Below are 18,704 nucleotides of genomic sequence, written 5' to 3' on the forward strand. Positions count from 1 at the left end.
TTGATGGGCAAGTGTGGCATTGCTACCAACATTACACTTGTAATTATTCACAGGTGGTAACTGTGGGGTTGAGTATTGCTGATCCGCAGTTTCAATAGTGATGGTGGATTCATGACTCAAGAAAGCAATGTTCCTTAATGGTCAGGTGACTTGTTTCCAAAAACCCAAGGGACAACGTTTTGTACTTAATTAGAGAACAGAGTTCCCCTCAGACACTCCTGGTACTCAGTAATATGTAGCCAATTCTTTGTTTATTTTATAAACGTATGCATGCTTCAAAGGAGAATCCTCCACTCCAGGATGCATAGTGAGGTAACCCCACCAAGGAGTGTAGTCCCCCTGTACACTGCTCTATGGTGGTTGGAAACACCTACGACTAGCCAGTTTGTAATGGGGAAACCAAATATAAACTAGAGGACGACTGATGATTTGGTGGTTAATTGTTTCTGGTTATCATGATATTTCATTGCAGATAATAAGAAAGTCTTTCGAACTACCAAAAAAACAAGCATTGGCATAGCCAATAGGTCTCGCCTTTGGGACCTTATAAGTGTTTAGTTATGCAGCACAATATCCTTGGTGCAACAACATTAATTGTTGCATGGCTAAGCACTTATAAGGTCCCAAAGGCTATACCAATGCTTGTCGTCTTAGGTTGCGGGAATCTGCTTTCTTGGTTCAGGGCTTCCCTCTAAATACTGTGTTTAGGGGACGTTTAAGGGGTCTGAGGTCAGTAGCCAATGCAAGGCTTCACATGCGTCCGCTGCAAGAATGTCTAGCCTGTCAGTGGAATCAGTCTCAGGGTCAATTAACCGATCTAGTGTTGGTAGACGGCTGCACCCATTGCTCTCTGCATTGGTGGAATCCTCAAAACTTATCAAAAGGGCGGGCCTTCATGGACCCTGTTCCACAGACTGTACTGACAGCAGACACATCTCTAACTGGTTGGGGTGCCCATCTCCAACATTACACAATACAAGGGCTGTGGTCAGACAATCACAAACGTCTCCACATCAACTACCTGAAACTTCTAGCAGTGTTCCTAGCACTCACAGCTTCTCACACTCACTTTGTAGGCAAAACTGTACTGGTCTGCAAAGACAACATGACAGCAATGTACTGTCGGCAGAAAGAGGGAGGTACACACTCTCTCCAGCTGTCGCGCCTTGCACAAAGCATTTGGAATTTGACAATTCATCACAAAATTTATCTCCTAGCAGAACACCTTCCAGGAGTAGACAATCAAATTGCTGACCTGCTCAGCAGACACAGGCAGCAAGTTCACGAGTGGAAACTTCATCCCCAAGTTCTTCTTCCCTATTTTCAACTGGAATTTCCACAGATAGATCTGTTTGCCACAGTACACAACGCAAAATGCCCAAACTTCGCATCCAGGTTCCCACACCATCCATCCTAAAGCAATGCTTTATGGATGAATCGGTCAGGGATATTTGCCTACGCTTTTCCGCCTCTCCCACTAATAACATTATTGGTTTGGAAGCTCAGACAAACATCGCTCACACTGATCTAAGTAGCCTCCACATTGGCTTGTCAACCTTGGTACACCACCCTGTTAGAACGGTCGGTGTTTCCACATCAAAAGCTACATCTCACACCCAGTCTCCTCACTCAGAGCCACGGAGAAATCAGACATCCAAATCCCAAACAACTCAACCTAGCGATTTGGCTCCTGAAGTAATAGAGTTTGGTTATTTACAACTACCACCAGACTGTATGAATATTCTCAAAGAGACTAGAAAGCCTACTACTAGAGCAAGTTATGCAGCAAAATGGAAATGGTTTGTTAGCTATTGTAGCAACAACATCAATCCACTTGATGCTTCTGTACAAAACATCATTTATCTGTTGCATTTACAGCAATCTGGATTGACGCACACATCCCTTCGTTTACACATTGCAGCAGTAGCCGCATACTTGCAAAATAGACAACACTTCTCTCTTTTCAGAGTACCAGTGATTACAGCCTTCATGGAAAGATTAAAAAGGGTGATACCACCAGTGTTCCCCCTGCACCAGAGTGGAACTTAAACATAGTTCTTACAAGGTTAATGGGTCCACCTTTTGAACCTAGCACATATGTCAGTTACAATTCCTCTCATGGAAGGTTGCTTTCCTCATAGCAATAACCTCACTAAGGAGAGTTGGTGAACTTCAGGCATTAACTATACAAGAGCCTTTCTTTCATCTTCAAAAAGATAGGGTGGTTCTTCGACCCAATCCTAAATTTCTCCCTAAAGTAGTTTCTGCCGTTCATATCAATCAGTTGAGTTACCAGTGTTTTTGCCTCAACCTGATTCTGTAGCAGAGCGAGCTCTACACACACTTGATGTTAAAAGAGCTATACTATATTACGTAGAAATAACCAAACAATTTCGGAAAACAAAGCAACTATTAGTTGCTTTTTCTCCACCACACAAAGTCAATCCCATATCTAAGTCAGGTATTGCAAGATGGATTGTAAAATGAATCCGAACATGTTATGCCAAAGCAAAAAGAACTTTAATAATACCCCCTAGAGCGCATTCCACTCGCAAGATAGGGGCTACTGTGGCCTTCTTAGGGAATATTCCCCTAGCTGACAATCTGTTAGGCAGCAACATGGTCTACACTGCACACATTCACCAAACACTATTGCGTAGATGTGTTAGTGAGACAACAAGCAAATGTAGGCCAAGCAGTACTTAAAACACTGTTTCAAACAACTACAACCACTACAGGTTAGCCACCGCTTTGGGAGTATACTGCTATATAGTCTATGCAAAGCATGTGATCTACAGCTCACATGCCTCGAATGGATAATGCTACTTACCCAGTAAGCATCTGTTCTTGGCATGTGGAGCTGTCGATTCACATGCGCCCACCCGCCTCCCCGGTCTCCTGTAGTTGTTGTAGTTCTCAATTTACATTCATATGCATGGACATCTCTATTCTACACTTCCTGACTCCATTCTCACCCTCTGTGGGAAAACAATCTAACAGTGGAGTCGCTGCCCTTGCGCACTATCACCAAAAGGAGGAGTCACCTACCACGTGACTGGAAAGACTTTTTCGAAGAAAAACAACTTGCAAACATCCGGACCCAACACTAGATGACAGGAGTATGCAAAGCATGTGAATCTACAGCTCTACATGACAAGAACATATGCTTACTGAGTAAGTAACATTATCCTTCTTGTGGATACTATGTCTAACAGCAGATTCCTCACTTCTTAACACCCACCCATTCCGTGGAGTGGTGTCTTTGTACCGTCGAAAAAGGTCCCAAAGTAGAGCTCTTCCCACTGGCACCGCCTATTGTTTTGTGCTCTGCATCTGAGGATGTGGAAAAGTCATTTGCCGGTGCCCACGGGTATACGCGGCTCCACTTTGCCACTTCTGGGATGAGATGAGGTCAACACAGAGCCACACAACACCACCCAGAAGCACGCAGGAGCACTACTCGGAACATTCTAAAGGTTAGAAATCTGGGGTTGGATTGAGTATCCACTGGAATGAGCATTAATAAAGGTAAGTTTCTTGTTCAATTGTAAAATGGACCAGCCGTAGCCTAGGTCACACTAAATAAATTAACAAAATGCTTGCATCTAGCCTCACCTCATGCAGTTTGGAGTGTTATTCCCATTTGAGGCAAAATATTAAAGATTAACAGGCAATAAGGCATTTTCATTAGCCTTGTGACACCTGGCCTGATCGAAAGACATTCATTGTAACAGTTACAAGTCTCATTGTACAAGTCTATGAAATCTTGGCTGATGGACGAGGGGAGATCCCCTAATCCGAGTCGGAAGGGTGAGAAGTTCTTCAACAGTACTGGAAGAAATACCGGAGGGATACGTTCTCCCAATCTAATAGTGACATTCAAAAAAAGTATTCCATCTTGGTATTTAATGTTGAGCAGTATTCTCTCTTGGTGATATACCGTCCGCTCATAGGCGGGGAAGGTAGCAATTCTTTTTTGTTAAATAGCCCTCACCCACGCTAGTAGTGTCATGCTTCATCATCGGTTTCACCCTGAATCCTAAAGGTCAGGGTGGGCTCAACCGTATTTCAGGGAGCACTTAGTAGAATAGTCCAGGGGGTTCTAAACTCCAGGTATCCCTTTATTCGCGGCATTTCAGCGGATACTAAAATAAAGAAAGGTGAAGATTTAATGGTCCTATGACCCCAATGTCGCTGCCAACATGTTTCAGCCTATTGAGATTGGCCCATCTGGGTCCTAGGCTTTCTTCAAGGCAAAAAAAGAAATTCCCTCCCTAGATTGCAATAAGGTACTACCTTATTGTGATATAAATTGCAGATAGCTGCACCTAAAAAACGGTCTGAAATACACTTATCCTGGATCCAGTGTATCAGCTTTATATGTCCAACCCTGCTGTGGTTGACTATTCGTATCTCATAGGAACACGGAGTAGGGGGTAGTCCTGTAGTCAGTCATCCAGGATCCTGCCCCGCTCAATCATCTATTATGGTCTGTGTATCCCGGCTCTCAGAGACCTCATTGTACAAGTCACCTGGGACTTTTTCAGCTTCTCCAGTGTATTTACTCTTGCAGATGACAGTCTATACAAGCAAGCCTGTAAGATTTGCTATAGTACCACAAGGTTGAAGGTTTGTTTTGTGGATTTCCCCATACTGACCATATTGTCAGCTGACTCGGCAGAAATTGTAATGACCCGAGATTGTTACTAAACGTTCTTTAGCATACTGGTGACTGGTAAAGATAATTACCGAAAGAGTATTCTCTTTGCCAACCACCATCACCCCCCTGCCGCCTCTTCCAAAGCTCTTCAGTGTTCACATATTCCCAATTAGGATAATTAACACAGACTTTCTAGGATTGACACAACTAAGTGTAAAATAATTGACAAAGACCATAAACAAACTCCAAATGTGTATGGGAACAGGAATTTCACACCACCAGTTTTTCCTACTCTTTCTCTTATCTACCCCCTCTGTATGCCTTCCTTTCCTCATTTCCCAGTCATGTTTTTCCGCCTCATCCCCAGTACTATCTGCTAACCCACATATTAACCCACCATTGTATCAACTGCTTTAAGCATCTTCATTGGTGATCCCTATTCTGTTTTTTCACCATGTCAAATGTTTGTGTCTTTCTTTCCAGGTCACCATAGTGACGAATGATGTCCCAGCTGCAGGTGCCGATGGCATCCAGTCTCGTTGCAGAGCTGACATGGAGAAAGCAGATATGGTGGACGGTAAATTGAAGTACCCATCACGCTTTCTTGTCAACTTATGTGGCATGCTCAGTTTCTGTGTTTTTCTATCAGTTCACCCTTGCAGTTATAAAGTTGATTGCTAAGTAATTACTTATTGCCAGTCCCACCTTCAATCATCCTGTGAGCAAATGACCCTACTGAAAAGTGTATTATGAGGCCACAGGTTGAGCCTTTCATGCAACCCTTTATCCAGTGTCTCCTGTTGTGTGCGTTGATTTTGATGCCTTGGCCTCTTTGCCCACAGGAATTAAAGAGAGTGTGAGTTGGACACCACCTGTGGAAGTGCATACTGTGAAAACTTGTGAATACCATTCTCTCTGTGCCCGCTTCCGGGATCTCCTCATGCTGCCAGGTGAGAAGGCATGAACTGAAGGTGGGAAGGGTGTTGATAAACAGGATGGCCAACATGTCCAGATTACTGTATTTTAGCCTGCTGTATAGGTCTCCCTCATACAAGCAGGAGTTTGCTTTTAAATCTCGATGGGACAGTTAATTTTATTGTTACTCCAAATCTCCATGACTTCTTGAATGAAAAGTTAATGTAATGTTATAGTGTTTATTACATGTAGAAAGGCTATTGTCTGTCGGTGCTATATTATTCTGGGGGGTTGGGGAGACCTCAGTGCCTGCATCTGAATTTTTCCAAAGCATGGCCATCCTCATAACTCCTGTTTAATAACCATTCAACAATATGGTTGTGTCCTTTGGTCCACCACTTTTTTCTCTACTCCCACTGTTAACTTTCAATTCCATCTTACCTGCATATTTCAAGGTTGAATATCGACTGAACCCCCCACTCATACACCCACCTCTGCTGCCTTTAACTGTGGAAGAACATTGTTTCTCACCTTGTAATATTCTCTTTTTTAAACTGCTTAAGTGACTTATGTTCACCAGATGCAATTGTCCAGTTCATGTCGATCTTTTAACTCAAGCGGTTTCAGCCTATTTTCCCCTTTGGTGTTCATTATTTGTATGTTCCATCATACTCTTACATCCCCCCCTTCATCTGAGTAGTCTTCATTAACTCGCTGTTTCTCAGTTAAAATGTTCCTTTATTTTGAGTACCTTTGGTCACTCCTATTTCGTAGGCCTTTTTCCCCACTGTTCCACTGCCTGCTTGTATCTTCCTGTGGCTCTTCTCCAAGCTCTCCTGGATTAACTGTCCTCCTTCAAGTTTTTAATATTTGCTTGTAAAAACATCTTTTTCTTTGTATTTAATTTTTTTGTAACTTTATAACTTTTGTAAGGTGCTTTGAGGAAGGTACAGTATGTATAGGAAATAAAATGAAAACTGCATCCATAAAGCAATCAAAGTGGTGAACTACTGAATCAGCAATCGTCTTTATGAAAGTGTGGGATCCAGAGTTCCATAACTTCACCATTGCTGTAGATACAGTTCCTTCCAGGTGACCTTTGGTTAAGTGGAAAAATGGGCTGTCCCTTCTGGAATTGTGGTTAGAACCGTAGCATTTCATACTTGTCAGCAGATCATTGAGGAAAATATATGTGGCAATGTAGAAATTCCTTGATGTAGTCTGTGTCTGGAATCATAATTGTCCCCTTTTTGTGTTTTACCTATAAGATAGTTTGTCTTTGTAAATAACTTGATTTTTATTGATAAAGGTGATGCATTTTAGATATTTAATGATAGTGTTTCTTTAACTTGTATTCTGAATGTAATCACTTAAGCACTCAGTCATGGTATCAGCTATAGAGGTAGCTATGTTGAGATTGCACATATTCCAGCAGTTGCATAGGATGCACTCGTTCAATGTTAAACTTTAGTTTTGACTTTCCTCATGTTTTCCAATTATTGCCGTTTTCTTCTTTTGCCACATCGTTACAGTTTGCGTTCCTGCTAGCATTCATGTGCGGTTTCTCTCTGGTGGTTTTTGTACTGAACCATTTAGCTGCTTTAGTGCAAGGAACAAATAATTCTCTGCAGTGTCTTTCAGTGTAGAGATGTAGTATGTGTTTTAATTTATTTATAATCAAAACTTTTTTCATGATCTACAGGAAAATGCTCTCGCTTTACTGTGGACAGTCTGGTAGCTTTGCAGTTTGTAAAAAGTATTTCTAGAACAGCATGGGAAAACACCTCTGAAGAAATGCTAGCTTTCAAATTGATCAGAATGTCCATATCCTAGAAATCCTAATTTTCTGAAACCAGTTACTTTCTTATACTCCTGAGGAAGACTCCTTGAATGCAGTGAAACAACATTTTTTGTTTGAAAAGGTTTTTAGAAATATACAAGTGACAGAGCATTCTTTTCTAAGCGTCTGTTTCCAATTCGTCAGGAAATTCTCAGTGGAGAGGCTTTTTTTCTGCACAGTTGAAAGAAAGAGGATAATTCAGAGAGCGAGATCTGGACCTGCACAGAGCAAGAGAGTAGCTGAAATGTTAGTCTCTCGTCCATTACTTTTTTCATATCCATAAGTCTGCCTGGGGCTGAGACCATTTGGCTACACAAAGGATTGGAAGTCTTTAAATTTTGCCTAAGTAATCAACAAAACCACTACAAAGAGTAGTCATTTACATGCACAGTCCCAGAAGAGTTAATAGTCTGTTCACATCCCATCTATTTTGAAACAGAGGGCTATTTTCCTCCAGAGAGGAGATTACCCCTTCTCTGTACACCAGATAATATGAGAGAAGGTTTGCACAAAGGGTTACTTGTCAGATGATTACCACAGCAGTTTGTGTGCCCGTGCAAGACTTTGAGAAACTTCATACATAAACACAATTATTTGAGTAACTGAGATGGCGCTTTCCCTTATAAGTGCAAGAGGATCTTTACTGCCTTCTTATCTGCATTTGAATAGTGCCTTTGTGCAAAAGTTTGAAGGGTTTTAAACATATACAGCAATCTGTAGGTCCACCAGGTATTAACAAGCATTTGCAATGCAATAGGTCTCGCATTGTCAAAGTTTAAAGTTGTTGGTATTGTAAATGGCAATCTTTTTTATTTTTTTGTTTTTAAAAGCAACAAATACACCACCTTGCTGTGTTTCCCAGGAGATACTTTTAAACAAATTAAATGCATGCCCTCCAGCATTTCTTTACTGTTTGCTGAGCATGTGTTTCAGTGTTATCTATATTACCACCACACCACCTTGCTGCATTTCCCAGTAGATACTTCTAGGATCGTATTTATATTATAGTTAATAATCGTCTCTACATTGCATACAGACTTCAAAAATCGATGCTTTGATGCATTTATATTTATTGCATAAATCTGACATGTACTGTGTTTACTGCCTGCCCCGCTTCTCTGGTAGGACGGCGTTAAAAGCAGCCTTTGTTACATGTCACCACAGCCCTGCGAGGATGCATGTTTTCTTTACTCGGGCACCGCACTCCCAGCTCCAGTACAAGCCGTCTGTGTGTTCTGCTGGAACTGAGGCTTGAGGGACCTGTCCCAGAGGGTCGCCCGCCTCAGGCCCTTTCTTCAAACTGGCACCGCTACATGTCTATAAATGCCGTCAACAGAATGGAATGGGGAAATTAATTAAGAAATTAATTGGGGGAAGTGACGTGCTGGTAGCTGAGGAATGGATAAGTCACTGGTCCAGGAAACAAAACAACTGCGCCTATTCCAAAGTGGTCTATTTGGACCTTTCCAGTCCACGATACCAGTCAAAGATGGCGTGGGGAAAGTTTAAATCTTTTCACTCACCTTGCAGATGGGCTGAGTTCACAAAATTGTTTACCACCAAAGAGCTGCGTGGTTTTGCCCGAGAGCTGCATGGTTCACAGGGCAGCAGCTGAGATTGCAGCCCCATGCACAGTGCAGTAGTTAAGAGTGCAGCACTGCGCATGGGGCAGCAGATTACAGTGCAGCAGTGCAGCACGGGGAGCAGCTTAGAGTGCAGCACTGCGCAGCAGTTTACAATGGAGCACTGTGCACGGGGCAGTAGATTACAGTGCAGCAGTGCATACTGGGCAGCAGCTTAGATTGGAACACTGGACACAGGGTAGCAGCTTATAGTGCAGCGCTGCACACGGGTCAGCAGCTTAGAGTGCAGCACCTTGCATGGGGCAGCACCTTAGAGTGGAGCGCAGCGCACGGGAACAGATTGAGGACCTTGGCAGGGAAAGAGCCGCAGTAGCCTCCCGCGTTGCTCTCTAGGATCGGCCTCATTGATGCACTGCTCTTTATGAGCGCCGTGGCATGCCCTAAAGCTGCTGGGTGACACCAGTCCAACTGCGCTGACAGAAGCACTCAAGCGCGCAGCTTCCAAGGAAAGTATGTTAGGCTTCCAACAAAGAGCCTTCATGCCGCATTCACATGCGGCAGTCGTCTCTGTGATTGGTGGACCTTGTCAACCAATCACAGTAGTTATCTGCCAGTCGCCAACGAATCACAGACGACTGTCGCATGCGAATGCGGCGTGAAGGCAGCGTGATAAACAAAGATGGCGTGCGCTTGTCCCGATGGGCGGGATGCAAAAACTGCAAGGGCGGTAATGAAAATGACACACAGCAAATCGAAAGCGCAAAAAAAACATTAATCAGAATGGGAGCCAATTGGAAACGGTCGAGACAAAGGGCGTGGATAAAAGTTCCCCTTCTTAGAGTTTTTACTATAGCCCTCGCAGGGCGAGGAGCGCATGCGCGCTCCAACGCCAGGCGAGACCTAAAAAGGAAGAAAGGGAATAATATGAAATATGTGGGCAAAAAGAGAATAATATGAAATGTGGTTAAAGTGAGAAAAGTAAAAACAAAAAAAATCATTAAAGAAATTGATATAGCGGACCAACAGAAACCCACTGGAAAAATAATCAAAAACTTCAGTGAAGAAATATAAAGTACAAATCCACAAGAAACTCTAATAAGAAAAGCAAACTTATAAAGGAGGCAGTACATTTTGCAGAATTTGATAAGTGCCACTTCTGAATATTTGAGATGGCAATAAACATCAGCTCTGCAGAAACCCCCTGCGGTATCCATACTCCACTCTTCACAGGTCAAAAAACCAAAGTGTTTTTAGTGGTGAGGCGCCGAAAAAGAATATTTTTTGTTAGTTTACTATACCAGAAAATGTGAACAGTAGAGACCTCCTTGCAGCAATGAACGCATTCTGAATAAATCTGAAATACAGATTGTATATTGACCCTTTGATTTTACAATAGTAATATGCTTTTCAGGGGAAGCCTCATCACCCACTATAAACGCACTTTTTTTCCTATGAATAGAACTTCAAATGAAATCAGATTTTTTTAAATGTATCTTCAGAGCATGCGTGGGACAAATATGTATGCGTATATGTATGGTACATTATTTTGAAAAAATAACTAATTCAAAAACAGTCCTTTACAAGGACATGAGTGGGTTGTTTTTTTCAAAACTGTGCTTCTACAATTAATTTTGATGTAGTTGGCTTCAGAGGGAGTCCGAATTCTAGGTACATAGGAGGTGAAGGCTTAGAATCATGCCTTCTCTTTACTTTCTTTCCTCGTCTTGTGATGCTGTTGCTGTGGGAGCCATGTTGCCTACAGAAGGACTTGATCTTTCTTTGTAGGTACAATGCAGTTCTTTGTTTTACAGCTCTGTACATGATGCTGCATACATTGAAGGTGATTTGGTAGTTCATGGAGCCCTTGGAGGTTTTTGAGTGCATGTGGGATTCACCAGACCTTGCGAATTCTCTTAATCAGTGGTATACAGGATCTTCACCGGAAGTGTTGCATTAAACTCCACACCAGTCATTATAGTACTGCTTCTATTGAGGTTTGGCAGGATCAAGGCTTTTACGGTAGTTGTGAAGTCTATTTCATGGAGACAGGCTTTCACTTTGTGTAGGGAGATAAGTTAGTAACAGATAAATTTGCTTTTTTCCACAGTAAGAGTCCTGGTGCTGAGTCAGGTGTCTATGAAGAATCCTACAGGTTTGATGCTCCATACCGGGCTTGGGTTGAAGCTCTTGTGTCCCAGATCTGAGAGCCAACCCTGCATTACTTCAATTTTGGTTGAGCTTTGGATATCCATTTGAAATCTGTGTGGTTATTGCCGTGGCAATCCTTTAGCCAGGTGATGCTCTTTCCACCATTGATCTCTACATACAGCTTGGTATTATCATCATTCTGATTAAGTGGGCTGTTGTCCGATAGTCCTCCTCATGCATGCTCTCTTTAGAGGCTGAAACATTCAGGAGACACAATAGAACTGCGAGGGACACCCAAGACACCAATCTGGCCTCCGATCTGGCATAGCCCATTATGATGAGTTGGAATATTTTGTAGAGGCAGGATACAAATCACTGTAGGACGCTGCCATCGAAGTCTATTTTTGAGAAGCAGGTATAGAGTATAGTTTGATGATTGAGGGTATCAAAGGCGGCAAGTGTATCTAAATGAAGGGAACAGGTTGCCATTGATCAACAACCATGCCTGTCTAGTCTTGAGGAAATTGGAGAGGTTTGTTTTGCCTAATGGTCATGTTGGGGGCAAAAAGGGGCGAGAGACCAGCCAGATACATCTCTCTCAGTTAGATGCTAAGATGATATCTTTGTATTATGTGGATTTCAGAAGGTTTAGAAGTCTTGAAAGCTCATTAAGAGAAAGAGAGAGAGTCAAAGTGGATCATATTCTGTGTGTGTCAGGGTCGTGAATGGAGTGGAATTCTGTTTGTTGATGTGCAATTTAAATTTGTTGGTTTTCCGTTTGAAGATGTTGATGGCTGCGCAATCTTATTTATTTTTCAAGGAATGTGTTTAACTCTGTTGGGTTGGTTTGATGAGTTATATACTTGTGTTGAAGGCTGCATTTATTTGTGTGGTGGATTGCCTTGACTTCTGTGATTAGCTTTCTGTGGAATACACCAAGGTTCTTCGGTGCTTCTGGCTCTTGTACTTTACATCAGTATCCATTTCTGTTTTGTGTTGCTGCATTTACTGTGGTGGGTTTTGTTTACTATGAAACGATAGTTGGCTGTGGAGTAGTGAGTTTTGAGTGGGCTGTGAGTGTTATCTGTGGTCTGGAAGGTGTGAGCTGGGAATTTACATCGGTGTCGGGGATAAGATTTTCAGGGTGATTAGGTTGTTGTGAAGTGTGTTAAAGGGATTTGGGAAAGGTGGGGCAGAATTGTTTGGTTGGTTTCTGTTGTCCACTGTGGCCATTTCTGGAGTAGGTGGAAGAAAATAGCTGCTTGGTCAGTCCACTGAATGTACTGTGGAAGGAGGGTGGTAACTTCAATTGGTTGTGTTGTTGAAATCCACTATGTTGTGGTGGGTTAGTAGTGTATGAACCTAGCTGATGCTGGAACTTTTTATTGAGCGGAAGAAGGCTTTCTTCAAGTGTCATCTTGTAGAGTATAGATTTAGGCCTGTGGAATTTGGGGAGTAGCAAGAAAAGAGCTTTACTGAGCTATCAGATGAATGTAGGAAGAGCATGCAGGGCCATGTTGATCTGTAGGTTGCTTTGATGACTCAACCTGTTGTGCTTCAGTGGTTGAGATGGTGAATTGTTTTAGGCTGGGGCGAAGAGAATGCGTGTGAAAAACAGCAGGTATGTAATATGAAGATGGCATTGCATATGATGGTGACATCTGTGTGTGATGGCTGCGTGTCGAACTGCAGAGTGCTGATCGTGTGACTGAAATGTTGATCAGATTTCCAGACTAGAACAGTTAAGAAACCTAGTGCATTGCTTTTGCTCAGTCTCTTTGAGGTCAGTTACCTAGTCAGCATCCTAGTGACAGTAAGTTAATGCAGGAATTCTTGGACGCTATGCGTAATGTTAAATTCACACATATGTATAGTTCCATTTTGAAAGCTGAAATTAGACTGAATAGGTCTGCCTTCTTACAATTAATACAGTTGGCTAAAAGCATGTGTGCCATTGTGTTTTGTGAATCTTATAGAGGGAAAAGCCTTCTTGGATCCCTTTCTTTCGCTCATGGGACCCCGTCTATCATAGACATTGATTCCAAGACCCACAACCATTAAAAGTTGCTCCTCCACGTCCGAGACTGCACCTAGATTGTGAGCATAATTGAGCTGTGGAAACTGAGTGCAGTTAAGAGTAACATAAGCCCAGTGATACATGATTGATAATTATCACAAATATAGGTCTCTATTAACACACTGCTGTTATTTGTTGTGCCCATTGGATTCACTGGGCTAGCATATACAATAGTGTTCAACAATTTGCCTGTCACTCCCTAACCAGTAAGAGAGCTTGGTTATGATCTTGACAAATCCAACTTATTGCTGCCTCCGATTTCTTTTTAGATGGATATTTTTCAGAGGATCCTAAGCTTAACCTGTGCTACTGCGAGTCCTGCCACAAACTACGGGGGGATGAAGCCTACTGCAAGCGAGGGGAGCCTCCAAGGGACTACGCACTGCCTTTCGGGTGGTGTCGCTTCTCTCTTAGGTATTGTAGCTTTGGAAGGGGTTGAAGAATTCAGCATGCATAATTATCATGGCATCAGATACCTTTTGGATTTTGTCTAGATATGACCATTTGTCTTACCTTTGCAGGTTGAATCCACGCCTCGAATCCACCAACATGTGCAAAAAGTGGCACATGGCATACCATGGAACTAGTATAGGTGCTGTGCGGAGGATACTTGACCGCGGAGAGCTGCTGTCCGGTAAGGATGCTTTTGACCAAGTTGTTCCTTGATGCTACTTGCTTTGGTCCCATCTTTTCTGCTCAGTATTGTCTCCCTTTCACGACTCACTCCCCTTACCCACTTGCATTTATCCCCCTCTCTGAATTCCCAGCCAGCGCCCCTCAAACACTAGCCTCTATTCTCCAACTTCAGATTCTCTGCAACCAACTGTTTGATCCAGACACCTGATGTCCCCCCTAACATCCTATTCCCGTCTTACTTTCCCAAGTTGTTTCACACTCTGGCCACATTCAGATGCCGCTCGCCAAGAATCCTTGTCCTACTTGTCATGCTTCGAAGAAGAATGCGCGGGGCAAAATTCAGCCCAGATGCAACTGTGAACCAAAAGCCAACAGATCTATTTCCTCTGAATTATGTTTACCTTAGCTACTTGTTATAAGCTATGAAGGCTGAAGAGTACTCGCCAAACCTAGTTTAAATCAAGCTGTTGACAACTCCCCCGTTGCAATCATACCCATACTGTTTGTCAAGGGAAAATCTCTCCAACCACACCCAGGTATACATTGAACAACATAGCAGCTCCATGTTCCAACACACTTATTCATCACTTGTTGCGTACTTCTTACCAGCCAATCTGCAGTCAAATACTGCCTGCAGCTCACAGACTACTATTACAAACTCTAACCTAGACATCTTGATCATGACAGAAACTTGGCTCTGAGAAGCCTCAGACAAGATAATCCCTTCACCCCAGTACTCCATTATTTGATGCAACTATGAAGACAAGCACTGTGGTGGAGTAACGGTGATTCCCAAGTGAAGCTGCAACTGTCTTTCCACCGATGTCTTATATTCCTTCCATTGACTCTTCCTGGGACTCTCTGCTTCTGCAGCAACTCCTCTCAGAGTGGATGCTATTTTCCACCCTACAAGTGAAAATTGCACATTTGTCAAAGAATGCTTGGAATTTGTCTTTGCAACTGCTGATCTCCACGTCCACCCACTTCTAGGCCATTTAATCTTCCTTGGAGTGAAGATGACTAACTTGTGAAACTGTTCTCTTCTGTCTTCGACAACTACGACCCCCTCCAACACTACGAGAAGGCTACTCAACTGATAGGCTCTGTTATCGACTTAATCATATTGAAGTTCTCACTTCTAACTGCTGACCAGCCCATTCTAGTAGATTGGTCCACCACTTTCAAATTCCTTTCTCTCTTTCATTAACCCACCAAAAGGTCTCAGGGCAACTTAAAAGGAAGAAAGTGTGGTTCCATGGCACTCAAAAATTAACTTCTGATGCATTTTCTAACTGTATATTCCTCTCCAGATTGGATCCTAAACATGTTTCCAGCAATGCTCCCATGCGCTGCTAGGTGGCACCTTGCCACTCCACACTGCCCTGCAAGTGACAGAGAGGAGTTGCATATAAGCTCACCCCTGAGCACTGACGTGGGTTCCTTTCTTTCTGACGTGGATCCGGAGCTCCACTTCTGAATTTATCAGCTGCCACCTACACCATTTGGTCGCAGACACTTTCTTGCTTCCATGGCTATTCCCGTGAGGGGTCCGCCTTTGCAGTCAAAGCTGGTAAGTCTAAATTGAAGTTCCAGCAGAAGCATAGAAAAGCAAAGCGGGGCTCAACCCCATCTTGGCACTCTATAACTAAGGCAAGAGCGCAAGCTTTTGACAATGTCATTTGGTCTTCCTTGGGTTCACTGGTCACGGAGCGGATTCTTCACCTGATCCCATAACATATAACAAAACTTGTATTTGTAAGGCGCACAGTTCACCCAGAGGTCTCTTGGCGCTGAATAACAGATGTTCATTGTTCCAACTCATTGGCCCAGTGCACTGCAAGTTTCCCGGGCCATTGGGGATACCACAGCAGATTGATGCTTTTAAAGAGCACCTGCTGCAGATTCTCAGCACCCTTCCGGCTCCCTTTCACTCACATTCAGTCCCCAAATAAGCACAGGGGCCTACAGTCAGGTTCCCGTCGGCTCGCCCATCCCCAACGTGTCTGACCCCTTAAGATCTTGTCTGGGTGCTGTACTGACTCTGTTACATATGTCTACAACAGCTTCAGGACCAGCACCAGGCCATTCCTCATTGACACAGATAATAATATCACTGGTGCTGAAAGGGAATCCGGAACCAATTCCAGTTTCTGACCCCGAACTGACTTAACTCGATCTCGCCCAGTGTTGCAGTACGAAACTACTAAAGTGCAACCAACCGTCGTACAGCCTGACTCTCTACTAATGCCTCTCGCAGATTGAATTCACCAGCAGAGGCTCCATTATCTTGCACATCCTTTGAGCCGATGTGTAACTGCTTGCTTCGTCTTGTCATATAATAGACTATAATCCTAATTTTGATTACTTCAGCTAGTTGTGTGAGTGAGCTTCACACATTGTAGGTGAAACCGCATTACACATTTGTTCTGGATAAATTGGTGTGCTTGGATGTCCTTCTTGGCTAAACTTGAACAATCACTTGCCCTCCCTCCTGTTAAACCGGCTAACAACCATTCTGCCATCAGCACCAGTAACTAAATGAGGAATTGGCAAAAACTTTTTTAGAAAAGTAAAGTCTGTTGATAAATCCCTTCCTCCAAAATTATCGGTTGACTGTGAGTTGACCCAGAGGGATTGGTCACACTTTCTGAATCAGTTATTCGATACCATGATCCAGGTTAAATTGTCTACAATTTATGGGGCTGAAATTTGGGGACATAAGCAGATAGGGACCCTCATAAAGGCTTAGCAGTCCTTTTTAAGAACTCTTGTAGGGCTCCCTTCTAGCACGCCTTTGATCCCCCTTTGATTTGACCTTGGTTTAGTCCCAATAGAGGAGATCATAAGTGCCAGACCAATCTTGTATTGGAAGAGGTTGTGGTCAGTCCCTGAACTGGCCTCATATAGAGCAGAATTTGCTGAGATTTGGCCTGTCCTTAAACACAAAAAGATCCCTTGGCTCCAGCATATTAATGCAGTTAGTATTTGTCTAGGACTGCCGGAACTGTGGGTAACCCCGGAAACCTACTGTTCTGGGCTATCAAAGAAAGAACTCCTCTCCCTGATATGTATACAGAATTCTCAATCACTTTCGAGTTCTACAGCGGTGGGTAGGTTGACTTCAGAGTTCCTCATGGTTAAACCAGACCCAAAACTTGAGGAATTTATGGATCAAATTGAACCTCCGCTTGCCCGAAAACTATACATTCAGTTAAGACATGGTACCCTACCGGTTAGGTCCTTCTCATCTAAGTGGCAGACGCAGAACCAGGAAATTTGCCCTGCATGTAATTATAAAACGGAGACTGGTGCACATGTGTTGTTCTTCTGTCCTGCCTACTTTGTAATCAGAAAACGTTGGTTGATTCCCATCTGCAGGAACTTGGGATTTCATTATTTTATGCAGGCTTGTAGGTCTTTAACTTATGACACCCACCCTCCTATTGTCTTTGCAGTATCTCGCTATCTATACAGCATGTGGCGTAGGAGACGAATTTTTTTAAATTAATTTTTTTACTTATTCCTCTTTCACTGATAACTTGTAGTTTAACTCCTCTTTTAATCTTTTATGCTTATTTATTGTCTTATTGTATTTGCTGATGTACTTATGTGTACTTTTATGGTCTTATGACCGAAATAAAGTTATCACTGACACTGAAATTGTCTAATCACCTCTCGGATGCACTGCTTGGTTCTTTAAGCTGGGAACGGGCAACATTATTTTACCTTTATTGGCCTTCCCTGGTGAAGGACTCACTGAAGCAAGTTCTTTCCCCGTCAGCTTGAATCCTTTTCATGCTTCTCCCCTCTTAAAGAACCCCTCTGCTGATACTAGTGACCTGAGCATCCGCCTTGTATCTACACTTCCATTCTTAGGAAAGCTGCTTGGCCTCACAACTGTTGCAATATGTTCAGGAAAATAATTGCTTCTACACCTTTCTGTCTTGATTCATTCAGGCTTGTGGTGCAAAAATCGCCCTTCAAATTGTTGATGACTCCCTCTGCTTCTTCGATTTAGACAACTTTTTTCTTCTTGTTCCGTTGGAACATTTGGCTAGCTTTACTATGATCAGTCATCATGCACTGATTAACATCTGGAGAGATCGGATAGGCAGCGATGGCACAGTCTTGAACTGGGTCACTTCTTACCTATCAAACTGATCTCAAAGTGAAAATAGGCATCTCTGTTACTAACAAAATCTACCTTGAACAAGGAGCCCCTCAGGGTTTGCGCCTGTCTGCAATCCTGTTCAGTGTATAGCTAAAACCCCTTTGAGAGATTTTAAAAAGCTCAGGAATTCTGTATGGGCAATATGCAGATGATGCCCTCATAGATCTGAAGATTTCTTCCCCAAATTACTGCATTCCACTCCCAAATACCCTGGACATAGTCCGGAAATGGATAGCAACCCTACAAAAAGTTTTTAGTGATCATGCCAAAGAAATCACATTTTCTGATCCAAGAATGGTAAGAAACCTGTTCTCCCTAATAGTGCAAACTGGCTCTTGTACACAGTTGCAGATATACAGGATCTAGCCTTAACAATAATCTCAGTCCTCAGAAACAAATTTGGACCAAGATCAGGAATACCTGCCACCAGCTATTAATATTATGAGGCATAAGGGAATTCGTTCCAAGGCAGGATTTAAATCCCTTAGTCTAAGCACTGGTTCTTTTCGGACTGGATTAAGAGAAATCACTCCTCACAAGGTTCCCAAAATATCATTAATCACCCATGAGAACAGTACTTCATGCAGCCACCCACTTTGTCACAGGAAATTTGACCACATCACTTCTATCTGGAGCTCCCTATAATGGCTCCCCAATGAAATAACAGCTCAATT

The 18,704-nt window shown here is 42.8% G+C and overlaps 1 protein-coding gene across 2 annotated transcripts in view; it reads left to right on the plus strand.

Moving 5' to 3' along the window:
• NEURL4 (neuralized E3 ubiquitin protein ligase 4) overlaps positions 1-18,704 on the plus strand; it is a 277,509-nt gene that overhangs the window by 197,729 nt on the left and 61,076 nt on the right. For both annotated transcript variants that reach the window (XM_085638608.1, XM_085638609.1), the window contains exons 24-27: positions 5,144-5,237; positions 5,503-5,610; positions 13,493-13,637; positions 13,745-13,857. In XM_085638608.1, the coding sequence (XP_085494734.1) occupies positions 5,144-5,237; positions 5,503-5,610; positions 13,493-13,637; positions 13,745-13,857 (460 nt within the window). The remainder of the gene's footprint in view (positions 1-5,143; positions 5,238-5,502; positions 5,611-13,492; positions 13,638-13,744; positions 13,858-18,704) is intronic.

The sequence above is a fragment of the Triturus cristatus genome, chromosome 12, assembly GCF_964204655.1.
Source record: "Triturus cristatus chromosome 12, aTriCri1.1, whole genome shotgun sequence".
NCBI lineage: Eukaryota > Metazoa > Chordata > Amphibia > Caudata > Salamandridae > Triturus > Triturus cristatus.